Source organism: Oxyura jamaicensis, chromosome 9, assembly GCF_011077185.1.
Source record: "Oxyura jamaicensis isolate SHBP4307 breed ruddy duck chromosome 9, BPBGC_Ojam_1.0, whole genome shotgun sequence".
Taxonomy (NCBI): Eukaryota; Metazoa; Chordata; class Aves; order Anseriformes; family Anatidae; genus Oxyura; species Oxyura jamaicensis.
Window position 1 is genome coordinate 668,353 of NC_048901.1, and position 23,385 is coordinate 691,737.

The 23,385-nt window shown below is 38.9% G+C and overlaps 1 protein-coding gene across 1 annotated transcript; it reads right to left on the bottom strand.

The window, feature by feature from the left end:
• Nucleotides 1-22: 22 nt before the first annotated feature.
• On the bottom strand, nucleotides 23-21,410 carry LOC118171555. Its single transcript, XM_035334773.1, has 3 exons — nucleotides 21,381-21,410; nucleotides 1,550-1,827; nucleotides 23-1,245 (listed from the first exon to the last, which is right to left on the bottom strand). Exons 1-3 carry the CDS (start codon nucleotides 21,408-21,410, stop codon nucleotides 792-794), a joined length of 762 nt encoding a protein of 253 aa, XP_035190664.1. The 3' UTR covers nucleotides 23-791.
• Nucleotides 21,411-23,385: the final 1,975 nt, after the last annotated feature.

Sequence of the window (23,385 nt, forward strand, 5' to 3'; positions counted from 1 at the left end):
GCAGGGGTAGTGTGCGCTTTCGACATGGATTTCAGTGAAACCAGATGCCAGCGTCTAAATTAATACTAGTGTTTTGCAGATTCTATAACCATTAAAGCATCGAATTAATTAAGTTCTGCGGCTTTCTTTAAGTCGAACGCTATCGCTTTATTCTCATCGAGGGGAGGTGGGTCAGAGTACTTGGGCACAGTCATCAGATATTTTCCAGAAGTTTATCTGTATATCAGAACACGTTCTGAACCGATTCCAGGAACAGTCTGCTTCTTATCCATGAAGATAAGAATATCTCCAAGCTTTGGAGAATACGGTATAAATAGCGTGGACAAGCCTGTGATTCCAGCAGAGCAGACCCCAGCCCTCCCAACCTGGCCACTTAAAGGAATGCTTGGATTTCATAGGGGGGGAGTGGGAATTGGGGGCTGGAGCTTTTCTTAAACATTTGTTTTTCTGTGTTTCTTTTACTATTATTATAATATTTGAGAGGCATTTTCCCGTAACCCCGCCCCGACAGAGCTAGGTAAAGTCAACTGGCAGCGAGCGTCTAAGTTACAAATGTTCTAATGGCAGAGGGATTGGCTGGGGACTTCTTTCGTTCACCACCTTGCAACAAAAAATAAAAAGTTTCCTAGAGCACAGGAAAACCCCGATGACCTTACATTTCACCCTGCGCATTAAAACAGCGGCTGAGCGGCTGCCTGCCTGAGAAGAAAAAGCAATAGGCTTAAGAGGAAATTGAAACAAGGACAATTCTGCTGAGATTGGAGTTGATCTGGTACATCTTTTGGATCAGATCAAGACAACTGGGTTTGATTTTGCTTGGCTTTACAGGGAAGAGAAAACTGCATCAAGGTGGGGCCCAGGGCTTCAGAAGCGAGCAGTTGAGGTGCCTCCCTCCCCACCCCAAGCGATGCCTTGCGCCAGGCAGCGAGGCAGGTACGGCTGAGCCCTGCAGGAGAAGGACATCTCCGAGCAGGTTTTGCACCTCCTTGCTGAGAGAGGGGCACGCATCCCCAGGCAAAACTCATCCTTGGGGCCCCGGCTGGCCCCTGGGGCCCGACCCTTGTTCCTCCCCCCTCCCGCGGAGCTTCAGGGGTTGTTCTATGGGGTCGGTGCCGCCCGGCCCCCGAGCTAGCCAGCCCGTCTTCTGCGGGGGGCTCTCGCCGCCAGGCTTCCTCCTCCGAGAGGAGCTGCGCCTTGCCAGGGGTCGTTACGCGGGGAGAGCAACCAGCACGCTTTGGCACAGCCCTTGGGGGAGAAAATGACAGGTTAAACACATGCGAGGGGCAGGGGTTCTCTGGCTGCTGGGGATCAAAAAGCTGTCCGCAGACTTTCCGAGAAAGCAGAGGTGGAAAGAGAAACTTGCTGCGCGGGACACCGGTGCTGGGCAGCTGTGTGCAGCGACGCCTGAGCAGCGGGAACGACCGCGCAGCAACTCCTTCTTTATTTCCCCCCTGTTTAATCCCACGATTACCATTACCCCTGCATGCCTTCCCCTGCGTGTCCTCATTCAATTAATAAAAGAAAAAAAAAGAAAGGAAGAGAACCGTACCAGAGGCCTTTGGAAAGCTGAGCACATCCCAGGCTTGGCGTTAGGCAAAATGCGTCATGTTGCTCGCCCGGCTGGGGGCTGGCCGCGGCCGTGCGCGCCCGCGGAAGGGCAGCACGGAGCGCCCCGCGCCCCTCCGTCGCGACACTACGCTTGTCGCGACACGAGTCGGGCCCCGTCAGCGGGACAGCAGCCCGCGGGGCCAAGGGGGAGGCAGGAGACTGCTGCGCTCCGGGACGATTCCCCAGACATCTTCGGAAGTGGGAAGGTTTTCGGGCTTCCTATGGCCAGGGCCAAGGCTGGGGCTCGGCCGAGCTCGCCAAGACCCTCTGAGGAATGTAAATATTTCAGTTTTTCCTATGAGAAAAACACCCCCTGCCTGGGGTAGGTCCCCGAGAGGGAGTTTGCTGGTCACGGCCAGCCCCATCCCCTCGCTGAGGGGCATCGGTGAGCCCTGACGGTAAACGGGGAACCGATTTCATTGCCAAGGGTCACACTTCTGGTAGCAATGGGCTGTTAATATTTTAATTGCATATTAAAAATATAACCCGATTAAAGGATGCGGTTTATTGGAATAATGCGAGCGTATTTCAAAGAAATCAAATACCCAGAGTTAATAAATATTCAGACACTCGAGGCTACAAAGCTAGGTGAAAACAAAGCCTTTTTCAGCCGCGTAGCAGTAAAAGCAGTAATGCGCGGCACCTGAAGTAAGTCACTGCTGGGGAACTCTGTCAGACACTACTAATTAACCTACTTTTCAACTGAGTTGATGTCAACTTTTCCTAAGCCAGGAGAGACGCACTTTTCCTTGGGTTTCATCCTCGCCCAGCGCGGTCCTTCCCGAGCAGCCTCACCAGCTCTGCCGCGGCGGACCCGCTGCAGGGCTCGGGGCTGCCGCTCGCCGCCCCCCCCAGCCCCGAGCCCCCCGGGCTCTCCTGGGGCCAGGCAGCATCAGTTCAGCAGCCTAAGCGCTCTCCGTTTTATTTATTTATTTATTTATTTTTAAAACATTTATTTATTTTTCTCCCTCGTGTTTCTTGGAGCGTGTTAGCACAGAACCAGTATGAATGACTTTTTTCCTCCTCCAGGCTCCTAACTGTTACCCGACAGTGAGTGGCCAGGGGACAGCCCTCTTCTGACCCTCCGAGTTTCAGTAAAAAAACAGTTCTTTGCGCGGAAAGCAGCCCATTTTCCAGATGGAGGTAACACGGTGCTGCTTGTTTAACAAACCCCAGCTGAGCAGAAAGACGATACTAAAGTGTCCCTTACAAACCCAGGAGCGCCTCTTATGGATTCCTTAATTTAACAACACACAAGTCTCCTAAATAGCGCCCTCCCCTCATATATGAGCAAATCAAGAGCCCTAACTTTCTTACCATTGAAACAAATAAAAGAAACCTAACCTTTCTCCCTAGCTCATATTTTCTAAGCCAACAGTGAGATAAACTATCCCACCCACCAAATTTACTTAGCACTTGTATTAGGCACAGCCCTGTGCCAACATATATCACCTGTGGGTCTGACCCATGGCTATATACAGGAGAGAGCACAGCCTCTCTCTTCCCAAAGCTCCTGCTTAAGTGAGAGAGGACAACTGAAGGATTAGGAGGAGGTGAGCTTTAAATAAAGGGAAATGAGGAAACTGTTCATGAAATTCACGTGTTTGATCACAGCTCTAGGGCACAATTTGTGAAGGAAGATAGTACAAATAAGACTCATCCTGGAGAGGATGATAGCTTAGGAGAGCCTCTGACTACACTAAAAATATATATATGTTAATAAGAAGAGGGGCTGAACACTTCCTAGTTCACTGCAGACAGGAGAAGAGAGAAGGGGCTTAAACTACAGCAAAGGGGGCTTGGGCTGGAGGTAGAACAAGGTCTCTAGATACAAAGAGCACTGAGTGATGCGGCTGACCTGGAAGGCTGCTGAGGCTCCAGCTGTGGTGAAGGCAGACAAACATCTAGGTGTGACATAAGTGTGGGGATCCTGCCTTGAGGCAGGAGAGTCACTCTTAAATCTCTCTGGCTGTATCCTATATCACTTAAGTAAGAGCAATGTCAGGTTCAGCACTAATGAAAAATAAAGTCAGAGAACTTAATCTTGTAGTATCAGTTAAGTTCAAGGGGAAGAAGCTTTTGCAAGAGGAATTGCTCTGTATGTAATTCCTCTGCCACTGCTCCCAGCAAGCAAGGCTAGCTTTGAGGATAATAAGGCAGGCTTTGGCAGCAGAGGGAGTGTTTTAAGTATTTAATCATGTACTTATCATATTAAGCAATAAAGGACAAGGCAAGTGAAAGGGAGAACTTTCCTAGGTGAGAGGGCTGAATACTGCACAGGTCTCCAGCTAATGTGTGCTCCACTGAGGTTGTTTCAGACTGTGTCCTGAGGTACTGAGATATTCCTAACTTTGATAATCTATAACTGTAGAGGTCATAGCTTTCCCAAAGCAAGGGAAGGGTCTAACTTTTGAAATCACTGTGGGTGTTCTTGTTGGACATGTCCAAGCTTCTAAGTTTTAATTATTCTACCCACCAGATTGCTGGGGATGAGAATCAGCACCTGACAAAATGCTGAAACCTAACTGACTTTGAACCTGTGTGGCTCTGAAATCAAACAAACAGCTCTTTCACAACAGGGGGCTGAGGAAAACCAGTATATGTTATCTTGGTTCTTGGTTTCTTAATGTATTGGAGGAAGCTTACGAGGAGTTGTGGGAAGTATGGAGAGAACTGTTTCTAATGGAAAGCAGAAAACAGCTGAACAGTGCTCTTCCCTGGAATTTAGTTGTCATCCAAGTGTTTCCCATAAGCAGTACCATTTCAGATATATCCACCTGGTAGCAACAGGTACAGCTTTAGAGTTTAAAATGATTTTTTTCTTATATGAACCTGAAAACATTCTTTCTACTGGGAGAAAAGATGTTTGGTGAAGAACTCCCACTCTTTCCTCTGCTTTGATTTGAGCTTTTTTCTTTTCCATTTACTAACTTACTTATGGAAATAATTTGCAAACATATTGTATGTTTTAAAGTTTGAGATATTGCGCCATTTGTTCTTATGCACACTCTCTAGTGAAGTCGTTGTGGGGGTTCTGTTTAAACAGTGGATGTGAAGAAAGCTTCATGTATTTCACAGGTTGGTGGGTATGGATTTTGCTATTACCCCTCCTGCTTGTTGCATATTTGTGGATCAACTTCTCACTTTTCATTTGAAAGGAAAAAAAAAAGTGATGCTAGCAGCCTCAGTCACAGTGAACTATATAAAAATAAATTCAAATCCTACACCAATCCTTTATTGCCATTTTGGGTTGAGGAGAGGCTGAAATGATCTGTAGGTATGAACAATTCCATGAATTCTAGAAGACAGCAAATTCGGAAGCAAAAATCAGATTGGGAGGAATGCAGTACAAAATAAATACCATATGCATGACTCATCAGCATGTTGTTTCTTTTCACATTTAATTATAGTGAGGCTTTAAGATCAGTCATTTATCTTAAACTACTGGTAAGCACTTTTTTTTTTTTTTTTTTTTTTAAATGCAGTCAAAATTCAGGGATTTCAGTCCCATCTTGCTCTGTGAAAATAGTCACAACATTGGCTATGTGACACAAATAATAAGCTTCACCTGTGATAATTTCATTTTGAAAAGTTTGCCTTGCACATGTTTTGAAAAGATAAACACAAGCACATGAGCAGTGCAGCAATTACGATGCTAGACAGTCGTTTGTATTGAATAGGTCATTTAGAGTGGAGTTCTGGCAAGTGTAAATGTCTGCTGTGCAGCTTACAGCTTCTCTTGGGCACAATAAGATTTGTGAAAATGTTTCCTACTTTGTGTTTCTTGAACAAACATTTTCTTTGGAGAAGTCAGGGATGTGTGTCTTTTTCTTGTTTGTTCCCCCTGAGCACAAATGACAACATAATTATTACATGTGAGGTGGTGGTGGTGTTGAGGGACTTTCAACATGTTTGTGATTTTCTCTCAAATTTTTTTCTCCTCTGGCTAAAATTTTTCAGAAATGTATTAATTGTCTATATAACTCATATAAACCCTACAATTTATGAAATTACTATTATTATGGAGGATGAATACTGACATTTTTGCTTTCGTATACTGAGAACTTATTTGTTCTCTTATTGGTCTTATGAAATGTCGTGGTTTTCTGTCTAGGAAGTAGTCTTGCAGCTTGGATTTTGCTTGTAGAGACACCCACAGGAAGGGTTTGTATATATATATATATTTGGTGCATGTGTTCTAATATAAAAATAAAGGGGAAAATGTGTATTACTTGTGCAAAAGCTGGCAAACCTAGCTTGATGCAGGATGGCACTTTATGCAGGTGGGAATAAGATTCCTTATCCTCTCTATGGCATATCATATGTTATTTAATGAGATTATCTGAACATGTTGAGCACCAAAAAAAAGGGGGCGAAAGGGAATCTGAAGAAATAAAAAATTGAAACTTCCTTTCTATGTGTGATCCACAAATTGTAGAGAACTCATTAGAAAGACAGACTGTCCACAAGAACTCTGTTCTGTTACAGTTGATGTCACCTTGCAGTGCTGCAAGTAGCTGGGACAAAATCCTTGGCTACAGGGATGGGATGGCTGAAGGCAGCCTGAAACAGAGCTCTGCAGAGCTCCTATAAAAGAGGCAATAAATAAACACCTCTGGTGTTTCTCATGGGCTACCACTTCCTCATGCACTATGACTTGAAGGATGAGTCCAACCTATTGAGCAAATATTCTCATTGGTATTCCCTGGAGTCCTGCTCTTTGATTATCCAGAAAGTAAATGTGGGCTGATCTATGTTATGATGAAACCAGTGGACAGCAGGTGGGAAAGGGTTTGTGCTTTTGTCTTGCTTTAATGCAGGCCATGGACTGCAGATGGAGGCCATGGCATAGGCTGCAAACTGGTGCTAGGGCTTGCTTCTGTGGTGCTAGGATTTGGTCCTGGGTTCTACAGGCTGCAAATGGTGACTTGTCCTTGCCTGGTCTTCTCCTGTCTCTAAGGCTGATATTCAATTTGGTAAAGAGCAGGTAATGTCTTTTGGCAAATCAATATCATTCTGACATATCAGTGCCTATGTTATTCTTTTTATTTTATTTTGTTTTGTTTTTCCTCTCTCTCTCTCTCTTTTAGCTGCTGTTGGCTTCTGCGCATCATGTAGCTGAGGTTGTTGGAAAAAAGTAGCTGTAGTAGCTGGTTCATATGGTTCTGTTAAAGTGCTGGTTATGGCTGGTGCAAACAGCCTTGCTGACACCTGCACAGTTAATTTTGTCCCACAAGGGCTGGGTGACTCTGCTTTCTGATCCACAGACTGAGTCTGACTGTTCGAGTACTTACTCAGTTACGCATCTGCAGCCTGGCAAGGATGGAAAATGGATGTCTGCTGATATGTCAGAAACATGAGTTTGCTGATTGCTTCTTCAAAGAGCATTCCTTTAGCGGCTGTGGCCCTGGACACAATAGCTTTCTTTCTGAAAAAGAGAGTTGTTAGTAATGCAATGCCTGGGCATTTGAATGATTTATGGTGTTCTCTGTACCTCATAGAGGCAGGTCTAATCCTTACTTTTTGTGACAGGACCAGGTAAAAGGACCTTTCTAGACACCAAGATCCTCCTAGAAGTATTTCACACATTGGCTCTTCAATGATTTTTTTTTTTTGACTTACCATTGCCCTATGCCCAATACTTTGGGGAGTGGGGCTGTGTCTTTGTTCTTTGGGAAAAAATGTCATTTTTTGTACATTGTTCCTTTTCTTAAGCCTGAAAGAGAATTTCCTGGTTAATGTGCCAGCCTGGCATGTCTTGCTTGGTGTGCCCTAGGATCTAATTTCTTTGCTATTGTGAAAGATTGTGGATTTGTTCTAGTTATTTTTGCTTTGGCTTGCACCTACTTTTTTTTTTTTTTGAGTGTTCCTGACTGACTGTGTCATGCATCACATTAGATCACATACCAAATGTGTTTTTCTGAACATCATCTGTATGTGCAGGCAATGAGATAAATTTCCAGACAGAAGGTTTCTGATATTCTAGGGGCCTCTAGTTTCAGATCACTGTCACACTGGCAAATAACTGGGATCTCAGCAGACTTCAGATTTATGTGTAGCAGAGAAGAAGAAGAAGAAGAAAAAAAAAAACTGGACCCTCTAGATATGATATGTCTGGCCTAATTCTGGTATGGTCCAGTGAGCTGTGCAGTGTTCTGCTTGATTTACGTCAGGGTAAACAGCATCTGATCTACTGTCCCATATCAGTCTGTTCCCCCCTCCTTAGGTAAAAAAAATCAAGAGAATTTTTGATCCCCATAGTCAGAGCAGTGGCCTGGCCTCCCACAACTTGTTTTAATTGAAGGACTCCAGAGCCAAATCTCCTGTGTTCAATTGGATGCTGCTGCTTCCAGGATGTGCTGTTCATGTTCACCCTGCTGTGTTGGCTCTTCTCTGCATGCCTTTAGTATGTCTGTGATGTTATGAATACCCCAAGATATGTGGATAACCTTGATCACAGTTTGCTTGAATTCCTTCTTTATTTTTAATGGATCACACATCTGATAAACAAACATTTGTTTTTATCTAAATCATAGATCAGAATGCCCCTTTTGACCTTTTTACTGTTTGCTTGTTGGTGTGTGTGCAAAGTGCAGAGTGTTTTGCAGAAATTCAGTACTGCAGGAAGAAAATACCTTTCAGATGTGCTTTCACTTAGAAAAAAGGAAAAAAAAACTCACTATTTTCCAACATTATGCATAGTTATGGTATTCAGATTTAATTACATACAGAATAAATATAATGCAGACCCCAAACTGGTGAGATCAGCTTTCAATCACAGCAGGCCATAAGCTCTAGTAATTAACCATACCTCTACAAACCATCCCCACTAATAAATCTGGGGAAAAAAAAGAACACAGCAGAGGATTTTTTTTTTTTTTTTCTCATTTCTCTCTTTATAGCAAAGGGCCAAACAACACCCTGATGTATACAGAATGTATCCCTGAGAAAACAAATGGTGGTAAAGAATTTGTTTTCCATACTGAAATACCTGAAGCTGGGGATGTGTAAGCTGAGATCTGTATGTAAGTTAGCATCTCTTTGAAATGAGGATGTGTTGGAGGGCTAAGCAGGAAGGCTGTGTGGTGGCTTGACTCCCTGCCCCTTCATCCATCAGTCCCTGAAGCCCCTGGGGGAGCATGGAAGAAGATAAAAAGCTGGGGAGGCAGTGAGTGGGTGGTATGGGCAAACTGTTTTCTTGAAAAGTTGACTTAAGGCAGTGAGATCTGGACTGAGTCACTGATTTTGGTGACTGAGAGTAAATACGGACTGTCCTCTGCAATGGGAGGTTCTAAGACTTCAAGTGAAATGTTATGTTGCTTTTAAATGGTGTTTAAATTTTTCCTCTCCGCTTTTTATGTGACATACTGCCTTTGAAAGACACCAAACTGGAGGCTTAACAAAAGGAATAAAAACCAAGGAGTCACTCTCCAGTTAAAAACAAACAAAACTAAAGGAATACTAAAAGAAACAATGGTAATTGTAGAAAGATCACCTGTTTCATTCCAGTCAGGCCCCCAGAGATATTAAACACACTTACTTCACAGATTTAATTGCCTCAGGATGAGGCAATCCTGTATATCTTTTTTAGAACCATTAATAACCTACTTCACCTGATTGCAGCAAGTATTTTATTAGAGGATTTGTCAAATGGTAAATGCAAGGACTTTATGCACAGATAAACAACAAAAATTGACCAAATTTAGCCTCCACTTACAGCTAAAGCTCATTTTTATTTTAATCTTCCATTTAATTTGAAACTTAATAGCTTTTCAAAAATTAAACCTACGTGATTTTCCTACAACACTTATTTTGATTAAATCAAATATGCTCGTTTGTACAATGCTCAGTGCCTTGTTATTGAGCATTGTTGAACATGTGCAATTTTAAATCCACTCTCTCTTTCTGACATGTTATAGAAACAAGTTTGATTTTTTTTAAAAGACAATAGAAACTAACCACATAATAAATTAATAAATCAAAATTTGAAGGCAAAGTGTAGAATGCTGCCCTTCAGAAGTCAAGGCATGTTCATAATAAAAATGCCTTCCTGATTACCAGTTTATTGGAAAAGGGTCTGTAAATTTCAGGGGGTCTCAGTCCAAACATAAAGCAATGCAATGATTCTGAAAAAAGTGAAGCTGCCATCCCGCTATGATTGGATATGTCTAGCGGGCAATGTGCCTAAACAAGGGGAGGTCTCTACTGCATGGCATCCAGCTCTGGTCAGCCACGTTAGGAGAGATGCAAGCAAAGTGCTGGAAGCCAGAGGAACAGCAAACAACTGTGGGGGCTTGGCAAATGTTGCAATTAGATGCTTTCTTTAGTATTAAAAACAGGACAATGAGAGGTGTCACGGGTGTTTTGGGACTGAAAGGTTAAAAAGGGGAAAAGGTTGGGCATAAATCTTTTACTTCTGTGCATCTGTTATTCAAAACTGCCTCATATTTATAGAAAGAAAAGACTAGGTTGGATATTTGGAATAATTTCCATCTGCTGGGATGGTGAGGCAGGGAGCAACCCGTCAGGGTAGTTGTACCAACACCTTTGATGGAAATTGAAACACCATATTGGAAAGCTCCTCTTTGGAGGCAGGTCCTGCTCCTGCTCCAGGGCTGCTGTGGTCTCTTACACTGCTCCCCAGCACTCTATTCTTGTGGCCCTTGCCTTGTGGCAAGACAGGCAGACATACATGCAGTGCAGCAGAGAGGATTTTCTATAAAATAGGGGGACTGTGTCTGATCCTCAGTATGCAATACGCATTTGTGGCTGGGACTGGGAATGATGTCTGTCTGACCTACTCTGCTGCTCCTATCGAAGCTGCTCTGTAACAGTCTTTTTTATTACGAATTTGGGTGCATATTTTTATTTCTTTTAATAAAAAACTAAAAAGCTAGCATGGTTTTGACCAGCCTTTCCCACCCACAAATGTTTTCATCTAAAATACCACTATGGTGCCTTTTAGTGTTGTGTAATTTAGTTTTGCGCATCCCTGCCCTTTGCACAATCTGTCTGTGTCCTTCAGAGCACTGCAGCCAGGAACTCCCTCTTCTGTCTTCTGATAGGGGGCACAGTGGGGAAAGTGGAAAGAAGTTGAGAACATATGAAATTAAGCTCCAAAACAATACAACTTTTTTTTTTTTTTTTTTTTTTTTTTTTTTTTCAGCTGGAACATGCACAAAATGTTATAAAAGGTAGAAATGTTCTCATGGCCATTAAAATCGGAGTTCTAATGTGCCTGCAGATTCACAAGAATTTTCCTGTGTGCTGTTGACTGGATGCCCAAGAAGAAGATATTAAAAAGAAAGGAAATTTCCACTACAGAAGTAGGGTTTCTCTTTGAATACATTTTGACTTACTCTGCTGATGTATATTGGTGACATTTGGAAAAAAAAATTAGAAGATATGGACAGGTTATAAAGCTTGTGTTGGTGAAGATTAAAGATTCTCCTTAATTTCTGATGAATTATTCCAACAGGAAAGTATCATGTCTCAGCTGGTTATCTACTTGCTCTTTGGTGGGGCTGGGGGGGGCTCTTCAGTCACAAGCTGTCTGGATTCTGAGGAAAGTGCACTGATTGGTCATCAGAAAAACTCACCACTTTGACTAACTGGCCAAAGGAGGAAGATATCTTCACGTACAAAATGTCTTTTGGCCCTAAGCTTCCCCCAAAGCTTCTATATTTCAATTATAAACCTAGCTTCAAGCTTCATTAATGTATTTCTTTTTCAAAGCCATCTTTATTGCATTAAAATGAGATAGGATATGTGCACTTACACTGTAAAGGGGATATGAAGAGGGCAAAACGAGCTTTTAATAATCATTCCATATTGTCAGTTACAAACTTAATAGCATTCATATTTGAGCAACGAAAGTCCAACTGGTTCCAGTGCATTATAGTCCTGCCAGAAGGCTACTAGACACCTAGACGCATTCTGAAGGTGACCAGTGCTTCTCTGTCTTCTTGCAAATATGATAGTTCCTTTGTTTTTGCCAGTAAATGTTCATGTTAAAGGCTATACACTTTTCTAGAAGGAATTCTAAGTCCTGCGCTCTCCCCCCGCCCGGCCCCCCCCCCCCCTTCTTTTTTTTTTTTTTTTTTTTTTACTTTTTAGTAATTGTTCTTTTCTGACTGGTGGCATATCTTCAGTAAAAAAGATGGAAAACATCCCTGTTTGGAAGGGTTTGTAGCTATGTTGTTTGCATATCTTAACAAGCTTCTAAGTCATTCTCTCTTGGCAAGTAGGATTTAAACCTGATCTCTTGTGTCAGACTGAGTGTCTTTTAGGATGTTACTTCCTCAGAGTCCCAGATAGACTATTTCTTTAGTTGTGCTTGAAATCAATCTGTTTCAGTCAGTGAATGTTGTGGGGGCCTTGAATGTGTTTGACTTGTGCTCTGCGAACGCCAGTTTTCATTGCTGGAGAAGGAATGATTGGTTTCAGTATCTCCACTCGACTTGAGAATGGGAGAGGTGCCAAAATGTGATTAGAAAAAAACATTCGGAAGTTGAGTTCGTGTTCAGGCAGATGTTCTGAGTAATTTATTACTTTTTTTCTAAAGGTATGGAAAAAATATACAAGTTGGAACACTTGACTGCAGCTTTGCAGAGGTTTTTACAGATCTTGATTGTGGGTGTTTACATTCTGTTTAAGACTCATTTTAGGAGATTTATGTTCTGTTTGGATCTGGGTCCAAGGTATCAGTAACAAACTTATCTGTTTCTCTCAAGGGAATTAGCTTTCTACTGGAACATCAGCTTCTGATAGAAAACCAAGCATTTTCTTCCCTTAAGAAATAGGATCATAAAAAAATAGGACAAGAAAAGACCTCCAGATTTGGGCTGCTCAGTCTTCTTTTTCCACCTATAGATTCAACCACGGTTATGTTGGTTTTGAACCATATATTGGAGACAATTTGGGACTGAGGAAAGGAGTCTGGAGGATAAATAATATAATTGGATTTTCTTGCTTAGGATCTAGGAAGGGATCTACTTAGGATCTACTCCAAAATGATTGGAGTATGAAAGCTGTAGTTTAAAATTGTACTTTAACATGTATTTCTCTCTCCAAGGAAGCATCCTCTTGATATCCTCAATATACTATTAGTTGTATATGTTATTTATAAAAGCATCACCCATTCAAAATGTCCTGTCCCTAGCGGTGTTCAAGGTCAGGTTGGATGGTGTTTTGGGCAACCTGATCTAGTGGGTGACATCCTTGTCCATGGAGGGGGGTGGGGTGGATCTAGAGGTCTTTAAGGCCCCTTCCAACCCAAGCCAATCTATGATTAATAGTTGATTCGCTTAAGTTTTGACAGACATCCCATTCTGTTGTGGTCACTACTCAGACGTACTGATGACAGAAGGTTTCTGGGTTACTGCTTTTTTTTGACACTTCACATAGTATTAATACTTTCGGCTCTGTTAGATTCTGAGTTGCATCCCTTAGTGGTTTGTGAAACTGTTCTGACATGGTTTCAAGTTTAAATAATTTTAGTCTTTGTCTGATGTAGGATAAGCCCCTCATATTGACTGGTTACTTCAACTCCCATTTACAATTCAGTTAGTATACTTTTTGAAGTCACCTTGATTGGTGAAATATTAGGTGATGATTGGCTTATTTTCTCAGGTGTGAAGTACTACATGAGCAGAGCTTCATGAACTCTGTGTATAGGAAGTAGGATAAATATGGATCTGTAGCCATTCTGTAGGCAGGCACAAATGGGATCCCCTCCTCTTCAAGGATACAGAACAGATTTTAAAGGAGGAGAAGACAAAGAAAAGAGAAGCTTCGTTTAAGACTTCTTTTTCTCTTCCCTCTATGGAGATCAGGGACTATTTTTTTTTTTTTTTTGGTGTAAATTGTTTTGTTTTCAGCGTGTGGGTGGCCTTCATGGTACAGAGCTGGAGAAGCATTCAAAACACACAGGGGAAAACTAAAATAAGGTGCCAAAAGGGAGTTGCAGTTACTTAGCAAAATAATCGAGTCCAGTATTGCAGGAAAATCAGTTTATGCCCAAATTACCCTAAATATGCCCCAAATAGCCTAAAATTACTTCCCTTGCTTAAATTAGGTATTTGTCATGTTCTTTGTCGATAGAAAAATACTTTTCTAAAAATAACTTTCTCCATAAATTCTGGATAATGGAGTTCTGAATACTGCAGTTGCTCTAGGAATTCAGTACATCCAAATGTACTTAGTTCTGTAATATTGTCTTTGTGGACTGGATTTTTTTTTTCTGTTCTCTTGCTTGTTTCACAATGGTCAAGAAAAACTCTTGAACTCATTTTTGCTTTGAGTCTAAGACACTGAGAGCTTAATACAAACTGTTGTGTATAGATTTTTAATAAGGACTGGTAGATCTTCATGATTGGAGTTTCCCATATCTGCTGAAAAACTCACCAAAGCTTTAATAAAAATCATTAGGTTCTGCAATCTTTATTTTATGTACCTCTAGTTTACTATCACCTCCTGTAAAGCAGACAGAAATTACCCATTAAAGTTCTTCTCTAAGGTCTTCATTTATAATTATAATGAAAAGATGAAGAAAATATGCATTAAAGTACATCCTTCTAGGAACAATAACAGTATTTCCTAGATCTCCTTAATTAGTGTATCAAGTTTTTCCTCCCTTCTATGTAAATAATCACACAGGAGCTACCATAAACTTTTACCTTTTGTAGGTACAGTTGAACGAACACAAACAGAGCTCAGTGATCTACCACCCTGTAAGGTATGAGCCCATTCATTCCCCCACTGAGTTGAGTCTTGAAGATGGGGCTTTTGTTGTGAAGGTCATGACCAACATCTTCATTTTTGGTCTTGGAACTGATTATATTTAGATAAAAATATTGGTCATAGTCATACAAAAATATATGCTAAGCTGGAACACATTAATGTCAGCTACTTAGTTTTCAGGCAGCTTCTTAATTTTATGCAAATGATGACTTCTTTCTGCTTGAATATTAAATGCAAAAGCAAGTAGAATGTCTATCTCTGCTTATGCAACAGCTTTGTGATAAACATAATTGTTCTTAAGGTTTATTTTATTTTATTTATTTATTTTTTTCCATAGAGAGGGATAGGGAAGTTACTGGAAAGAAAATATTCTAATTTTCTGAATTTTAGTATACTAGTGCAAGTAAGGTCGTCTTTTAGGATGAAGAACATATTCTGAATATTTATTCTCTCTGCCCGGGAAAAGCACCTCCACTGCCTTTGAAGGGATTTGTACAATGCTTCTGTGAAATTGTAAATCATCATTGTTCATTGTTTGTGGGAAAATATATGTTCAAGCACTGTCTCCAACAAGCTCTGATGAGATTAACCTTTAGTCTTTGCTCTATAAACACTTCTGTTTTCTTCATAGTGCCCTTTTGCTCAATGAATATGTGAAGATATTATCAGGATTGCTGTGGAAACAGATGTCATTATAGTTTTAGAATACAGATTACATATACTACTCTGTTCTTATTTGTAGCTGGTACTGATGGATTCTTAATTCATTTGGCTTGTCATCAACATACCTGAACAAGACCAAAATGATATACCTAGGTTAGGGCAAATGAGAAGACATGGGAGATAAAATCTCTTATGACTCCATCAGTTAGAGCTGGGTGTGCCATCATGATCCCCAAACTTCATGCTTGGTGGTGGCAAAGGTTGCTATTTAATCCTGTGGTGACCTCAGATTATATCACCTCTCAACACAGGCTAGTCTATAAGAGAAATACGAAAGTGTAGAAATCACAAGAATCACAGAAAAAAAAGATTTTATTGAAAAAATATAAAGATATGAACGTTGTTGGGTTTTGTTCTCATCTGGAGGAAGTTAGATTTTTTTTTTTTTTTTTTTTTTTTGTCATAAAAGCCTGGTAAAGTAGCTAAGACTTTAATTTCTGCTTGGCAGTGGAAGGATACAATTTTCCTTTTGCTTTTAGTCATAGCTATAGCTACTCTTTTCATATTTTCATTTATGCACTTAGTAGTTCTGCCATTGTGGTCTTAGATTAGTTCATCATGATCTAGTGAAACAACTTCAAGCTATTGAAATATTAAGACACTGTTCAATTTCTAAACAGGATTGATTGTACTGAGCAGATGAGGTGAGTCCCTGTGTTCATCAGACACCTGTGCTGGAAAATATATTGCTCAGATGGTGTTTCTTGGCTCCTGAACCCAGAACTGCATCTGAAGAAACATTGCATGTTGTGTTGAAAGTAATGCTTGATGATTGTAGAGTAATCCAGGGCTTAAAACAAGAAAGGCAGCTCCTTCCAACTGAATTGACTGATGTTTTCCTTCATGGTCTAATTCAGCTTATTCAATCAAAACAATATTATCAATTGCATATTATCTGTATGTCTGGTATAATCTCCTAAATTATCTCCTAAATCTCCTAAAATATGACTTAAATTGCATACAGCGATGGCTTTATAGAATATAGGATGCATATAAAATTGCCAAGCAGCAGGTATTAAAATACCTTAATATTTATTTGTTATTGTATTATAATATACAAGAATAGAAGGGGCTCAAGTGATGATGTCAGGTGACAGTATTAGCTTTGGGTTATTTTCAACTTTTCCACACAGTATGTAATGTGAAACTTTGCCATGGGATGCTAAGATACTATACAAATTGAACAAATGACTGGACAATTTAATAGAAGAAAACATTATCAAGAGCAAGAAACTCCAATTTCAGCATTCAGGATGTGGTTCAGGATGTCTCTGTGCAACAAATGGCTGAAATTGAGACTCTTCCAATTTGTCTTGCAATATGCTTGGCCTCCCTCCCCAGGCATCGTTTATCAACCACTGTTAGAACGGGATATGCCAGCTTGGTTTTACCTACCAAAGCTGTTCTTGTCCCAAAATAGGTTAACTGGCCAAAAAGCCAAGAGACAGAGCACATTAATTCTTAAAGATATAATAACTGTATTACTAAAAAAAAAACAAAAAACAACATATACTAACTTGGAGCTAATTCAAATCTTTCTGAAGTCATTGACTCAACAAGCTGACTCTCATATTAAGTTAGGCTGAGCATTGGAAGGAGCAATAATTTGCAGTTTTTACACTTTCGTTGTTACAACTACTGTATTAACTGCTTAAGCTTCTGATAAACTGTCAGTTAAAAGGTAGAATAGACAGAGCATGACTTTCAATTTCTTTTAAAGTATTACAGTTCTCAAGTATATTTTTGTACTGACATCTGGATATTTCAATCTCTGAAGTAAATAGGAGCAAAACAGAAACCACCTGGATTTTCAAACTCCATATGTAGATGTAAATACTTACAGTTTTTGCCTTGCTTCCTGCTTTCTTTGATTTTTTTATCTTCCTGATCAACTTGTTTGCTCTTGGAAACCTTCCTAATTGCTTTATTTTTATTTTTGAGTTTCTTTAAATAAACTTAGTGCCGCTGCATTAGAGCTGTTATTCTGCAGATGTGTAGGGAAACTCTGACCTCTACTGAAGCCTAAGGGAGACTTTTTTGTATGACACCACTCCAGAGTTTCAGGGTGGTAATCACTAGGCCTAGGAGGAGAATTTTATAGTTATGCAATGTATGGACTAACCTACTCTAGTCTAAATTTCCATATAGCTCAGTGTATGCATGTCACTCAACTTTCAGTGCTGAGTATTCTCATTTTGTTCATCTGTGTAATGGACAATATCAAAATATTGCCTTGGGTTTGGATGTGGAATTCAGCTGTGTCACACAATATTTGGCTCACTAGACTTCAGTAGAATTAGTTGAAGAATGAATTTAGACCATTGAATTGAAATCAATTCAGTTAATTAAAGTCAGTCAGTAGGAGCTTTTTGTACATATTTGAAGGAAGAATGTAGACCTTTTTATCTCTAATCAGCTACAGAACATTATTAAGTTCCCATAAGAAATGGTTTAAGTGCAACATGATAATGAAAAATGCAAGTGAAAAAATTTTGTTCACTTTGAGTAGCTCTACAATCTAGAATCTGAAAAGAAACCACTTTACATAATGGAAGGAGATACTTACAAAGCAGTCAGACTGAAAAATACCTAGAATTATAGGGAGTAGCAAATTAGAAAAGAGCTTGTAAAGTGATACTGCAGCAAAAGTAATTTCAGGCTGGAGAGATCTTTTTAGAAACCAAGGAGGTGCTAATGCCTTTATGTGAAATGCTGTCTGCAAAACTGCACTGAGTTGTGGGAAACTGATAGTAGAAAAAAACATCACTGATAATCAATTCACAAAAGGGAACTGATCTGGGGAATCTGGAGGTTGGAGTAAAAGTGTATAGGCAAATGCTGATTTCACTCTGCTTTAGAAACACTTAGGAGGCTCCTTTGTGATTTAAAAGACAAATGTCACAACACAATATGAATAACCCAACATTTACCAATTTTTTATTTTTACCTCCAGTAGTGTATTAACAAGGGATATTCTGAACTAGGCTCTCAAGTGAGGTGTCTGGTTCCCTCATTATATAGTAACATTGTCTTTGAGAAATCTAATTCTGATTTTTTTTTCCGTGTACATAGATATACCATTTCTTCAGAGTTCTTTAAATCTCAATATTCTATATCTTTTGCCTTATTGCTGAAGACACTGGAATTAGTCACATAGTTGTACAGTTTTCTTCAAACTATAGGAGTGCCTGCACTAGGCCAGGATAAAGGTCCATCTGTCCCAATATCCTATATTTGACTAGAGACATCAAAAGATGCCTAGGGAAGAATATAAAAGCAATTGTGCAGTGGTACTTCTCAGAATTACACTCCCAGCTTCTTGGGGTATGTCCTCTTGTAGAGATGCCATGTTTCACTTTACTAGTCCTAATGGGTTTCTTTTGCATGAATATCTCCAAATGCTTTTGGTGGTCCAAGTGTCTTCCAGGTTAAAAAATTCCTTACCTTAACAATGCACTATCAAGAATGCCCTTTTTAATTCTAAACTTGACATTTACAAGTTTCATCTGATAGCCCCTCAACAGTTTTAGAATAAGCATTCATTTGTTATATATCCTGTTCACATTATTCTTGCTATTATGGAACTTTACGATGTCTCCATTAGTCATTTAAGTATATATATGTGTATATATATATTTATTCTTCCAGTTTGAACATCCTACATTTATTTAACCCACCCACACTGGGAGGCTATAGTTGAGTTTTGATCATGCTTGTTATCCTTCTCCAAACCCCTTTTCCAAATCTTTTCCTGTTTTATTATAGATATTTTACTGGGTACATATATGTAGCTGCATCTGCTCTCATTTTGGTAATTTGTAAATTTAGATGTTAATCGTGCAGTTGGAGACCAATATACTGAACCTTGCTCTGAACTCAGCCAAATAGAAATCAATATAGATCCACTGCAAAGATCTAGTAACAAAACTGAAACTGAAGAGAGGAACATGTTCTCCTTGTGGATGTACTGGAGCAATTTATATCCCCTCAAGAATACCTTTCTCTTCATTGATGATTATTGCATTGCAAATCTTTGACTTAAAATTAGTTATGAAGAAAAAGAACCTTGCAGTAAGCAACTGGAAAAGCCACATTAATCTAAAATGTGAATAATTGTTGTTTAAATTCTTTACTTCCTAAGCTCAGTTTCCTCAAAGAAACAAAAAAATTGATCTTAAAAATAATCTCCAACCAAAGGGCAAGATTAGATTTAATGCCCTGAAGTTCTGGAAAACCATAAGGTGAAAAATAGTCAGCTGGAAATGACCACCCAAAAGAGTGATTAACAGGAAAAGCAGGAATTTAAATAATGCTGGAGCAGCACTCTGCAGATGCACACAATTACAGCAGAATAGCTTACAGCAAGGGAAGTTCAGCTTGTTCATGAGTCTTTGCAGGACCAGGGCTACATGGAGGATGTGTTTTTTCTCTCCCCAGAGCTATATAAATGATACATCTTGGATAAAATTCATCCCCGATGTATGAGTTAAAAATAGAGACTAGAAACAATTCTTTTTAGATCTAAACATTTGCACGGGATAAGGACTATTGAATATTAAAAATCTGTGAAGTAACATAAAACAGAACTGGACAGACATTCTCAGAGGGCTCTGTAAAAACTTACAGAAATCTGAAGTAACAATCAGGCTAAGAAGGGTTTTTAAAAATAACTTTCTCTAACTTCTTCAGGGTCCAGTAATCTTTATACATCAAAAAATACTCTCTGAAAATGATCTCAAGTCACTGGAAACTGGAAACAGAATTTCTCTTTGATTTTTGGTGTGAAAAGGATCTTTTTCTAAAATATTGTCTTTGAACAGCAAACTTATTTTGCATGAGTTTTTTCCTGTCTTCAAGCTGTAGAAGGTGAATTTTGCTCAGTGCTAATCAGCCTAGATTGTTAATGTCCAATTGTTGTGCTAAGCATTTAGGTTTGTGATGCTATATAAATAAAACACTAAATATAAATGAAATAAAAACATCATTACTACAGTTTGCATTAGGTTTATAGTGTGTTCTCAAGATGTGCAACCACTTTGTGTTTAGCAATTGAAGGTTATACACTTTAGATTATAAGAAGTTCAAGCATGTGGTACAGAAAGAAACATCAAAGGTTAGACTGTTATTATTAGGACACTTCAAAGAAAGGAATTTCTGAAGCCTTTAAGTTTTACGGCAGGTGCATGAAGAGGTGCCAGGTCATCTCAGGGTGGTCAAGAGTAGACTACGTTGAAACTGGATTGCATAAGACTCCTTTTATCTCCCAAAGACAGTTGGGATCCTGACTTAGAAAGACTTTTAACAGTGATTTTGAATACTGGACATCAAGCCTCTCTAATTTCAGCTGTTCTCAGCATGGAAGCTTGCAGTCATGGTTTCTACCAATGGGCGCATCTGGTTAACAGAAGAATGGTCCTCTTGGTCATGTCACAGCCACAGAGCCTCTGGTGTACTCTGTGGCTGTCACTGGGTCAGGCAGGCTGAACGCTTGGCAAATGCTGTAGGTTTGGAAGCAGATCTTTGCCCCAATAATTTTGGCAGTGTGGGAGGATGACCTCTGGCTCCTACTCAATGTTTATAATCCATTTGAAGACAAAAGTGTAATTCTGGTATTTCTTATTTAGGAGAAGTGCAAAAGCAGACTAATTGTACTTGTAGCTTAAATACAGTAAATCCAACACCTTTTGACTAAAGTGTGATCATATTCCTCTAATGGGGTATTACACAAAGCTATATGGAGAATAATATTTTTACAATCAAATTACATGACAGTGATGGTTAATTTTGGCTGATTAGAGCAATATATGTTCAGAGCTTGGAAAGAAAACATTTATTTCTTTAGGTTGTGCAGAATTCTCTTTCTGAAAGACTTGTATCTCAGCTCTGACTGTGCTGTGCTACTACCCATCAATTTAATACCACTTAACAACTATATTCTTTGGAACATCATCAGCAAAAATAATGACTTTGTCCTAATTAAAAAACAACAACATCAAAAACCAAAATGAGTTACATATAGCTAACAAAAATATACTCCCTGCCAAAAAAAAAAAACAAAACTGCAAGTGAGTTTCTTTTTGCTAATGAATTAATACATTAAATAATAATAGTTAAAAAACATTTTACATTGGTTTGATCATTCACTTACATGTCATTAACTAGACTGAGCATTTTAGTGTGAAAAGGCTGTGTTTACAAATTACACCAGAGAATGTTTCACACTGAAGATCAGCACATATATTGTGTTTTATTTCAGCTGCACATGACACAACCTTAATATTAGAGCCAGATGATTAAAAGAACATTACCTGAGCCTTGAGAGTCACTGAATGAGCCATGCTAAATTGGTTGTTTTCTATTTTGTGATTAATTGTGCTTCTAAACCATATTTTAGTGTGCTTTGTTTTTCTGTCCCCAGTCATCCCATATTATTAAAGAGAAATTCTGCATATCTCTCCTGGAGTCCAATTAAGGATTTGCATCATGACTAGATTTTTCACTTTAATTACTGTATATAAAGTAGGTTTTGACTTATTTCCATATTTATCAAACTATGCAGAAGAAGCAAAATTCATCAAATAAACAGATATCTGTGGCTATAATTGCAGCCTGCACTGAGCATGTAGGAAAAAAATATGAGGGCCCAAATTTCATTATGTAGAACATAATAAACATCTGAATAATTAAACTGTGTGTAAATCACACAATTGGCAGTAGTAAGAATAGAGAAGAGACACCTTAGTTTGATCTCAAGAAAAATACCATATATTTAAGTATATTTAAAAAAAATATTCTAAACATAATTCAATCAGCAGTGAGTAGAAATACAAGAACCCAAACCTTAAATTGGTGGCTTGTTATCAGGTGAGGAAGGATGCCACATATTTAGAAATATTTTTTCATTAATAGTAAAATGTGCTTAGTTCTCCCTTTTGGATGTGTATTGCAAATGTTGCAAACTAGAGGATGCAAACTAACATTCAAGTGACAGGTTCAATTAAGACATGCAGCCAGTTTTGATAAACTGCGTTAAATCAAAGGTTTGAAAAATGTATTTCAAATTGTAATTGCTAAAGTAGAAGCTTAGTCAAAAGTAAATGTGAGGAGTTCATTGCTTGCTTAAATATCTTCTATTAGGCCCCAGTTGAGAGCAATAAAGGAATATTTCTTTATTCGGTAACTTCTAATTCAGTTTTATTTAATTTTATTTATTTAATTTTATTTGTTATAGTGCTATAATTTTTTTCTGTTACATACGTTTTAAAATATGGTTTTATTGCTATAAGAATTTCAAGGAATTGCCTGTAGAACTTTGCAAAATTGTGCCGAGTTTAAAATAAGATTTTGGGGACCAGGCATGAATCCAGTATAAAATACTCGTGATGCTGAAGCAAAAAAAAATAGGAGCATAAACAACATTCATGTTGATTTACTCTTAAAAAACAAAAACAAAAGAAACATAATCTAAGACTGTTTTCCCCTTCTTTTGAAATGAATGCAGTGTGTATTACACTCAGGCAAATGTACACTCACTTCAGAATTAATCTGGATTTTTAATTGAGTTTTAAATATTATTTTATATTGTTACCTTGATTAGAATTTGTAGCTACATAAAATATTTTTATTTTTTTGGAAAACTTCTTGAAAGAACATTATTTTTTATATATTTTATACTGTTTATAAGAAGTGAAGAGCTATTCTACCATAATTGAGCCTTTTCATGGACACTACAGTTGTTTCTTGGAAACAAGAACATTTTTTACTAATTTATTTGGTCTGCCCCACTGAGTATACAAATAGTAAGTGAGGAGGAGAATAATAGCAACTCAGATAAGATAGCAATAGAGAACTTAAATACCATTGTTTTAAATGAGTACCAACAAAAAGAATTGCCTGTGCAAATGAGAAAGGAAATATGATAAAAAAAAAGTCCAGAGGTAAAAGTATAAGGAAATTCATGCCAAATTTTAATCTACACCCATCAGCCGATCTAATTTGTGTGTCTAGTAAGGTGAGCAGATATGCTCATATAGCAAAGCATATCTGTTCTTGAGGAGGGAAGGCTGGAAAAGTACCTCAGTGCATTTCCTAAATTGAGACCTATTTAACAGCCTCCCTATACAACCACTATTCAGCAGAACCATCCAAAGGACCGTGAGTGATGCTGAAAGCCTGGATAAAAGCAAATACATTGCTCATTCTCAAATAAAAGAGGACTAATCATGCAATGAGCATCCATTAGCTCTAACATCATTTTCAAGCAATGTACTACAAAACCCTGACAAGATTCAACATTACCACAAGCAGCTTAGG